At 44.3% G+C, this 9,831-nt stretch overlaps 1 protein-coding gene across 3 annotated transcripts in view; it reads right to left on the bottom strand.

Moving 5' to 3' along the window:
- Window positions 1-4,248: 4,248 nt before the first annotated feature.
- klc1a (kinesin light chain 1a) overlaps window positions 4,249-9,831 on the bottom strand; it is a 46,647-nt gene continuing 41,064 nt past the window's right edge. For all 3 annotated transcript variants that reach the window (XM_080480129.1, XM_080480131.1, XM_080480130.1), the window contains one exon: window positions 4,249-6,767. In XM_080480129.1, coding sequence (XP_080336255.1) covers window positions 6,687-6,767 — 81 coding nt within the window. In that variant the 3' untranslated portion in view covers window positions 4,249-6,686. The remainder of the gene's footprint in view (window positions 6,768-9,831) is intronic.

Below are 9,831 nucleotides of genomic sequence, written 5' to 3'. Positions count from 1 at the left end.
CCAGGTTACAGCAGGGATGTTTGTTCACCTCACACACACTCAGGAGCAGCGTTTCATATCACAGAGTGGAAAAACTGTGTTGTATCAATAAAAGGTACCACGTGTACTATCTTAGCCTGAAACATTTAGAAATCAAACTAAAAATAAACAACAGAATAAGCTGAATCAGCAAGAAGCTAATCAGTCCTGTAATACCACTTCAGACCACAAGGTGGTGCAGTGAGTCTCCACTTACTGTCCTTCCTTCAGTAAGAACAGAAGAAGACAGCAGCAGATTCGAACAAGATGAACAATGCTGACAATCAGCAAAAGATTAGAAATGTGAGGGAAGCGACTCTCTGCTGCCACCCAGTGGATGAAAGTGGTTTTACTTCACTTTTCCGTGTTCTACCTTTAAAGCCTTTTTGGGTTCCATTCAGACGTGTGTTTTGAATCTTCTCCGAGTCAGAATGATCTTATTAAATATGTATCTTACAGTCCCCCCCTTCATTTGACTGTGAAGCAGCTGTAACGTCCATGGGGTTAGGGTCCACGGGGTTAGGGTCCACGGGGTTAGGGTCCACAGGGTTAGGGTCCACGGGGTTAGGGTCCACGGGGTTAGGGTCCACGGGGTTAGGGTCCACAGGGTTAGGGTCCACAGGGTTAGGGTCCACGGGGTTAGGGTCCACAGGGTTAGGGTCCACGGGAAGAAATGGAAGTTTAGTCTGAGATTCTGATCAATCTTCCGTATTAATAAAGCTCATGGACACACGAGGACGGTTTGCTTCATGTTAAACAAAGTGTTGTTTCCTTAAAGGTACATGATTTGATACTGTTAAGTCTAAAATATTGATCAATCACAAGCGACCTGCAGCAATACCCGTGTTGCAGTTCCATGTCTTACCACCTGGTGGTGCAGTGAGTCAACAGCAGAGGAAGAAGCACAAGAGTCAGACACTCAAAACAAAGACTGCAGGTTTCGGCAATGACAAACAAAACGCTGCTAAAACGCTGAGGATCACTGACTCACTGCTGCCACCCAGTGCACACAAATGGTATTACCTACATATAATACCTTTTAAATAATTTCATTACATTCAAATATTTGTTTTTGTGCAGCTGCGTCTAATATACCCATACCTTCTCAGTGAAGCCTGTTTCATATTGGCAAGATGGACTTCTTAATTATTACTATTTAACTTATATATTTTTTTTATATCAGATTTTTGATTTAGTTTCAAACTGTTTGGTTCTTATTCTAAAGCACTTTGTGACGATGGTTCTACTGACAATGTTCTACTGTTTCTAGGAACTGAGGCTTCTTGAATCATTAGTTTTCTCTCGTTCTTGGGGAAACCAGTAGGACGCCTCCAGACCCAGGCCCCGTTTCCATGACAACGAATTCCAGTGTATCCGCAAAACTTTCTTCACTTTTGGGGGGTCCGTTTACACGGCACCAGTGTTCTGATCCACTGGATCCGCAAAGTTTTTAGTGCGGCTCCCAAAGTGGAAAGATTCTTTTACGGTCTCTGTTCCCTCCTGCAGAGACTGATGGAGGCTCCAGAGCCTGTTACTGCTCACCCCCCCCCCCCCCCCCCCTCCCCCCTCATTATCCAGTTGTAAACAAACATGGCGGCCGCGTAGTGATATGACCCGTAGCGGTACGACCCGTAGCGGTACGACCCGTAGCGGTACGACCCGTAGCGGTACGACCCGTAGCGGTACGACCCGTAGTGGTACGACCCGTAGTGGTACGACCCGTAGCGGTACGACCCGTAGTGGTACGACCCGTAGCGGTACGACCCGTAGTGGTACGACCCGCGGTCCATATTCTAGTTCTATGGTCCAGATCAGTAGTTTAATAGTTGAGACTCTCCCTGATATCATCCGGTTCCTCATCAGTCCACTAGGATGTCAGGTTCTCTCCATTTTCTTCACCTTTATAGTGTTTGGTTCTCTGCACACGTCTGTGTAGTTTCATAACAAAATCAAGCAACAGCGCCCTCCTGTGGCCCGGCAGACTAACTACACCATTGTCTCTCTTTATTTAGCGGATTAGGTGTTGTCAGGTGAAACGTTGTCGTGGAAACGGCCTCAGATTCTTTCATTGTCTTCATGTTCCATTATGCACATTAATGCACTTTGTGACTCGTTTTAAAGATAAAAGGCCTCAAAACGTTTGTTTTTCCCAGGTTATCTGGAGTCTTGGGGAGTGACGTCATCTGCAGGATTTCAGATTAACGTGTCAAATTTCCATGAATTCTGCAGTACCTCAGAATGCCAAGAGGGGCAGCAAAACTCATGTATCTCTTTTAATGAACAAGGGAAAATAAACTTTTTCTTTTAAATTGTGCCCAAATACTCATGTGCAAGTTACTTTTCTTGTAATGTAAAAAAATACATCCTGAGATCAAACTTCCACAAATCAACTCGGGACAAATTACACAAAAACAATAATGATGGAAAAAGAGAAAAAGAAGACTTGAATCTTCACTAGTTCTACTGAAACACACATTAAATCGACTAAATTCACATTCATTATAAATCCCCACTCAAAAATCACTCAAGAATTAAAGTGAGCAACTCAGACAATATAAAGTAACTGAGACTTTGACCTAAAACGGAGAAAATTCCACAGAAAATAGAGCAACTTAAAGTTAGAGTGAAGCCATTTGGAGCTATAAAGGAGTGAATTTAATGTAAAACTGGGCAACAATGTTCAATGTTAAACTGAGAAAATAAACTGAATCAACCGTGTTTACGTGCTTTAAGTTCAACAAGTAACAGAATCTGTCAAATATAACATCTTTTACAAATAGTTTTATTGAGAGTTCTTTTTAATTTATTCTAAAATAATCTTGACGCTGGATCAAGATGAATTTTTACATTTGATCAAGTAATTGTCCCAAAGTGTCGACAAAAAGTTAAAGGAACTGTAACTACATTTAAAATAACAACAAAGGTCAGATCTTTAGCTTTTTTAAGTTTTACACAAGTAAAACATTAACAAATTTAATTTCATGTCTGAAAGGAAATAATTCAAATGTATTTTACAATTTTATTAATTCTTGTACATTTGATCTATTAACGAATATTTAAAAGTAATTTTGCATTCATTGTTACATATTGTAGCATTTTTCTGTTTAATTTTAAACTTTGAGTTCAGATTATTAAAATGTTCACTTTCTGTCAATTTACCTGTAATTTTCTTAAAAATATAAATTCATATCCGAAAGTTAAGATAATTTCTTATCTTGCTGCCAAAGAAAATAATAAAGGGTGTTACTGAAATCCCTTCCAAAAAAACAAATATTCCACAATTTATAATTAAATAGTTTCACATTTGGAAACAGATTCTTTTGGTTTTTTAACTTTAAAAAAAACTATAAAAAGAGTTTATTTTCTCATCTTGCAGTTAAAGTTCAACCACTTTTCTTTGTGACAATTTATTTGGAGTCACTTTTAAAGCTTTTTAGTTGAATGTGTTTTTGTTGCCCAGCGAGTGAAGAAAAGTTGTGACTCGTCACAAAACATGAGAAGAATCCAGAGAAAAAGAGGGTTAGGGTTAGGGTTAGGGTTAGGGTTAACCCTAACCCTAACCCTAACAGCTTTAATTAGGGTTAGGGTTAGGGTTAGGGTTAGGGTTAACCCTAACCCTAACCCTAATTAAAGCTGTTTCAGACTGATCAACAGTCAACAAGAACACAAACTGTGAGAGTCAGAAAAATAAGCATATTTCACTCTAAAACTACAGATTTTAGCTCATTAAACATTTTCTATTTCCACTCCAGGGCTCCAGTTTGAGAGTTTTAGTATCAGTGAACATATAAAACGTTGTCAGCTCAGGTCCACGTCTTAATAATCTTAATTTAAAATCAGATCCATACGAGGGTTTTTCCAGCAAATAAAAGTATTGCACAGACCTGCCACTGGAAAAACAACGTTTCACACAAATCTTCTAGAAAAACAAAAGACAACATGAATGCAGCCAGAAAGTTAAATGAATTCCAAAATAATGGTAAAATGTGTTTTGATCCGGATTAAATTTCCAGAAGAAAATAAAGTTTGTCTGCTTCTTTATGACTAAAACACCAGTGGTTCCTTTATTTGATATTAAATTCCTTTCAGTACTTATTTATCATTCCCTGAAATTCTTTGCCAGAATGAACTTTTTAATGTTAATTGGTTTTAAAATCAGTTTAATAACTAATAAGACCCCCCCCCCCCCCCCCCCCCCGCCCCCATATGCTAACTAGTGAAGATGCAAATATATTTTAGGAGCCTCACATTTACAATCCAAGCTTGTTGCCAGTGTAAGAGAATTGATCTATTTATGCGGAATCTAAATATATACTGAGTTCTCTCTGAACAAAAAGAAACAGGATTCTTTGCAGGTTAAAGTTCAGTTGGCGGGAAAAAGGCGGGAAAAAGGCGGGAAAAAGGCGGGAAAAGCTAATCAGCAACCAGCCAGCAGAAGTTTAACGTGTTTTATACGAAAAACAATAATTAGATGATAAATCCTTCAGTATTTGTACCAGGAATGTATTCTTAGTCTGAGGTTTAATTTCCAGCTGCTGTATTAATGTGCTTCAAGAGTATTTAAATATTGTAAGTACATCCAGCTAATACCCAGGAGATGCTTCTTAATTTGGTAACGGAACAAATGAAAACAGATATTTCTTTCTTTCTTTGTCCTTGACTCATATTTGATGAGTTTTGGTATTTCTAAAGTTTTCTCTTGACTTTCCAGCTTCATTACACAAATACACAGAAAAACATCGTGAACAAAACCAGAAGACGTAAACATCAAAGACAAAACGTGTCAATCAGACACGAAGCAGCAAAGACAAAACTCCCTGGACAGGTTGCCAGGTTTCTGTCAATCTTCCTTTCAGTGGTTTAACGGGAGTTTGAATAAAATCGTAGCGTGCAGCGCTAAGCTAACAGAGCTAAGCTAACAGAGCTAAGCTAACGTCCAGTCGGCCTACGGAGAGACGTCATCGGAGGACAACTGAGTGCAGAGTTGCAGTTTTAGGCAAAATCACTTCTTGGGAGTCAGGGCTGTTCTGATTGGTTAAATCAAACCTCAGTGGGCGGAGCCAAATCCTTTAAAAAGACACAACGATGGCAGTACTTTCTCCAACTGCTGTCGCATTACTAATTCATTTGAAGTGAAGTATGGAGCAGTGAGACCCTTCTCTTTTATAATCTGTTTAAATGTGATTCTCTAACATTTTAAATAATTATTTTGTTTTTAATGAGCTGCTAAATTATTGTATTTTCTGGACGAGAAACCCTCCATTGTTTTTAATATCTTGGTTGGTCATCATGAGAGTTACATTAAGAAGTGACGTCAATATGAGAATATATCGTACAAACTATCTGTGACCACTAGATGTCACTGTATGACAACAAAAAGAGCAAGAAAATATATTTCTTGAAGTTAAAGCTCTAAAAATAAATGACTTATACACCAGCAACAATACGCAATTTTTTAACTTTTCATGAGGTATTTGTTTACAGTCATGACTTGTACTTAGGTGCGACTGATCGTTTACTCTATTAAGTGTAAACGATTTAAGCTTTAAGACTTTAAAGCAGTTTAAGTCGCTTTGTGCTTGAAAACTCACATAAATAAACTTTCTGAAAGTCACAGGTTACGACTGAATGCGACCTCTAGTGGTTGAATTGATTATAACAGTAAACGCCTCTTTCTGCACGGAGTTGAGTTTTTCTTGGAACATTTGAAATTGAGTCGCTGTTGTCAGGACTCATTTGTTTGGCTCCGCCCACTGCCACTGCCTCCACCAATCAGTCAGTGTTTCATCACAATATGTACCTCAAAGTACTTTAGAACCTGGCAGGACTGGGTCCCTAAAGTACTTTAGAATCTCTGTACAGCGAGTAAAGACTCAGAGAGACACTGAACCTTCAAAGACTGATGTTTACAGCGAGGACTGTCTCAGGGTCCGGGAAAGTCTCAGGGTCTGGGGACGGTTTCAGGGCCCGGGAAGATCTCAGGGTCTGGGGACGGTTTCAGGGCCCGGGAAGATCTCAGGGTCCGGGAAGGTCTCAGGTTCCGAGGAAGGTCTCAGGGTCCAGGGAGAGCTTGAGAGTAAAAAGACTCTTGGAGGGTCCAAGGACGGACCAGAGAACCAAACACTCTCTGGAGGTCCAAGGACAGTTTGGGATCTGAAGGTCAGAGGATGGCCGAGGACGGTCCAAAGACTGTCTTAGGGTCCGTGGACAGTCTGAGGGTTTGAAGACTCTCTGAGGGTCCAGGGAGACTCCGACGGTCTGATGATGGTCCAAGGGTCTGAGGATGTTATGAGGGTCCAAGGGTACGTCAAGGGACTCAGGATGGTGCGAGGACTCTTTTCAAACCTGTGGGCGTCACGCTGCTCTTTGCACTGCTGGTGGGAGAACCAGAACGGTGGCTCTCTCAAACAGAAGCACTTCGTCTGCCTCCATGATCGGTGCAACATTCCTCAGGTTTGTCTTCAGCTGCTGGACGTTCGGGATGAGCTGATACACAATGCTGGACCGGGCCTTATCACATGGACCGTCTGAAGGTCTGAGGAGGGTCAGAGGATTCTAGGGGTCTGAGGAGGGTCTGTTGTCCAAAGGTCGTTCAGAAGACCTTCAATGCACTCAGGTGGGCGTGGCTAGGGCTCAGGTGGGCGTGGCTAGCGCTCAGGTGGGCGTGGCTAGTTTTCGGCGTAGCTAGCGCTCAGGTGGGCGTGGCTAGCGCTCAGGTCGCGGCTTTTCTTCAGACGATTATTTCGCTCCTGAAGGAAGAAATTTTTCCGTTAAACTTGAAATAATAATGAAAGAGAAAAAAACTGCTGACAATATTTTCTTCAAAGTTTTGAAATCACGGCTATTGAGTTAGCATGCTAACCAGCCACTTTCAATCTGTGACGTTCAAAGCTAATGTTAGCTCGGAGGCTAGGTCTTCCCGGTGCGTTTGCTTGATGCTAACGAGCCGCAGACTTTTCCCACTAATTGTTAAAGTCAGAATTCCTCCACCAGAAGCTGAACCTCAAGCTGCTGCAACAATGAACACAAACACTGAGTCAGCCGCTGTGAGGCGGTCAGGGTCAGGGTCGGGGTCAGGGTCAGGGTTAGGGTCAGGGTTAGGGTCAGGGTCAGGGTTAGGGTCAGGGTCGGGGTTAGGGTTAGGGTCGGGGTCAGGGTCGGGGTCAGGGTCGGGGTTAGGGTCAGGGTTAGGGTCAGGGTCAGGTTTAGGGTCAGGGTCGGGGTTAGGGTTAGGGTCAGGGTCAGGGTCGGGGTTAGGGTCAGGGTCAGGGTCGGGGTTAGGGTCAGTGTCAGGGTCAGGGTTAGGGTCAGGGTTAGGGTCCGGGTTAGGGTCAGTGTCAGGGTCAGGGTTAGGGTCAGGGTTAGGGTCCGGGTCAGGGTCGGGGTTAGGGTCAGTGTCAGGGTCGGGGTCGGGGTTAGGGTTAGGGTCAGGGTCAGGGTCGGGGTTAGGGTCAGTGTCAGGGTCAGGGTCAGGGTCGGGGTTAGGGTCAGTGTCAGGGTCAGGGTCAGGGTCGGGGTTAGGGTCAGTGTCAGGGTCAGGGTCGGGTTAGGGTTAGGGTCAGGGTCGGGGTTAGGGTCAGTGTCAGGGTCCGGGTTAGGGTCAGGGTTAGGGTCCGGGTTAGGGTTAGGGTCAGGGTTAGGGTCAGGGTTAGGGTCAGGGTTAGGGTCGGGGTTAGGGTCGGGGTTAGGGTTAGGGTCCGGGTTAGGGTCAGGGTTAGGGTCAGGGTTAGGGTCAGGGTGAACTTTCTCATTTATTTCTCACTTTATATTTAATTAAAATGTATTTAGTCGTTTATTCCGCTTTCAAAGTGCCATTATTATCTTCAGTATGATTTCAGTGTTTAATTCAAATCTTTTGTACGTCTGTTAATCCAAGTTTAACTCTTTATTCAATTTGTTGGTGTTTTTAATATTTGAGTTTTTTTAACTTTACTTACTTTATGAATTTCTCTTCATCCAACAGAGGCTGACATTTTACTTTCTTAGTCACTTTTAACCTCCTTTATTTCATCTTGGCTCTATTTGTTTCTTTTTGTATTTTTGAATCCAAACCTTCTCATGGATTATAAAGTGGCTTATCTTTATAATCTGAGGTAGAATTTCTCTCCTCAAATCAGTGATGTCCTGAAACGTGTGACCTGCTCCTTATTACAGAACCAACTGGACTCACTTCCTGCTCAGTGACTCTGAAAGAACAGAGAAAGTTCTTTGTGTGTTCGCTTGATGGGAACTGGACTTTCTTCTCTTGGGTTAGGATTAGGGTTAACCCCTCTTCGTGGGGGTTAGGGTTAGGATTAGGGTTAACCCCTCTTCGTGGGGGTTAGGGTTAACCCCTCTTCGTGGGGGTTAGGGTTAGGATTAGGGTTAACCCCTCTTCGTGGGGGTTAGGGTTAGGGTTAACCCCTCTTTGTGGGGGTTAGGGTTAGGGTTAACCCCTCTTCGTGGGGGTTAGGGTTAGGATTAGGGTTAACCCCTCTTTGTGGGGGTTAGGGTTAGGGTTAACCCCTCATCGTGGGGGTTAGGGTTAGGATTAGGGTTAACCCCTCTTTGTGGGGGTTAGGGTTAGGGTTAACCCCTCATCGTGGGGGTTAGGGTTAGGATTAGGGTTAACCCCTCTGTGGGGGTTAGGGTTAGGGTTAACCCCTCATCGTGGGGGTTAGGGTTAGGATTAGGGTTAACCCCTCTTCGTGGGGGTTAGGGTTAGGGTTAACCCCTCTTCGTGGGGGTTAGGGTTAGGGTTAACCCCTCTTCGTGGGGGTTAGGGTTAACCCCTCTTCGTGGGGGTTAGGGTTAGGGTTAGGGTTAACCCCTCTTCGTGGGGGTTAGGGTTAGGGTTAACCCCTCTTCGTGGGGGTTAGGGTTAGGGTTAACCCCTCTTCGTGGGGGTTAGGGTTAGGGTTAACCCCTCTTCGTGGGGGTTAGGGTTAGGGTTAACCCCTCTTCGTGGGGGTTAGGGTTAGGGTTAACCCCTCTTCGTGGGGGTTAGGGTTAGGGTTAGGGTTAACCCCTCTTTGTGGGGGTTAGGGTTAGGGTTAACCCCTCTTTGTGGGGGTTAGGGTTAACCCCTCTTTGTGGGGGTTAGGGTTAGGGTTAACCCCTCTTTGTGGGGGTTAGGGTTAACCCCTCATCGTGGGGGTTAGGGTTAGGATTAGGGTTAACCCCTCTGTGGGGGTTAGGGTTAGGGTTAACCCCTCATCGTGGGGGTTAGGGTTAGGATTAGGGTTAACCCCTCTTCGTGGGGGTTAGGGTTAGGGTTAACCCCTCTTCGTGGGGGTTAGGGTTAGGGTTAACCCCTCTTCGTGGGGGTTAGGGTTAACCCCTCTTCGTGGGGGTTAGGGTTAGGGTTAACCCCTCTTCGTGGGGGTTAGGGTTAGGGTTAACCCCTCTTCGTGGGGGTTAGGGTTAGGGTTAACCCCTCTTCGTGGGGGTTAGGGTTAACCCCTCTTCGTGGGGGTTAGGGTTAACCCCTCTTCGTGGGGGTTAGGGTTAGGGTTAGGGTTAACCCCTCTTCGTGGGGGTTAGGGTTAGGGTTAACCCCTCTTCGTGGGGGTTAGGGTTAGGGTTAGGGTTAACCCCTCTTCGTGGGGGTTAGGGTTAGGGTTAACCCCTCTTCGTGGGGGTTAGGGTTAGGGTTAACCCCTCTTCGTGGGGGTTAGGGTTAGGGTTAACCCCTCTTCGTGGGGGTTAGGGTTAGGGTTAGGGTTAACCCCTCTTTGTGGGGGTTAGGGTTAGGGTTAACCCCTCTTTGTGGGGGTTAGGGTTAGGGTTAACCCCTCTTTGTGGGGGTTAGGGTTAGGGTTAACCCCTCTTTGT

The sequence above is a fragment of the Lipophrys pholis genome (assembly GCF_963383615.2).
Source record: "Lipophrys pholis genome assembly, chromosome: 14".
NCBI classification, from domain to species: Eukaryota; Metazoa; Chordata; class Actinopteri; order Blenniiformes; family Blenniidae; genus Lipophrys; species Lipophrys pholis.
Note: the sequence above shows the minus strand (reverse complement) of the source record. Positions and strands in the feature narration are given on the sequence as shown.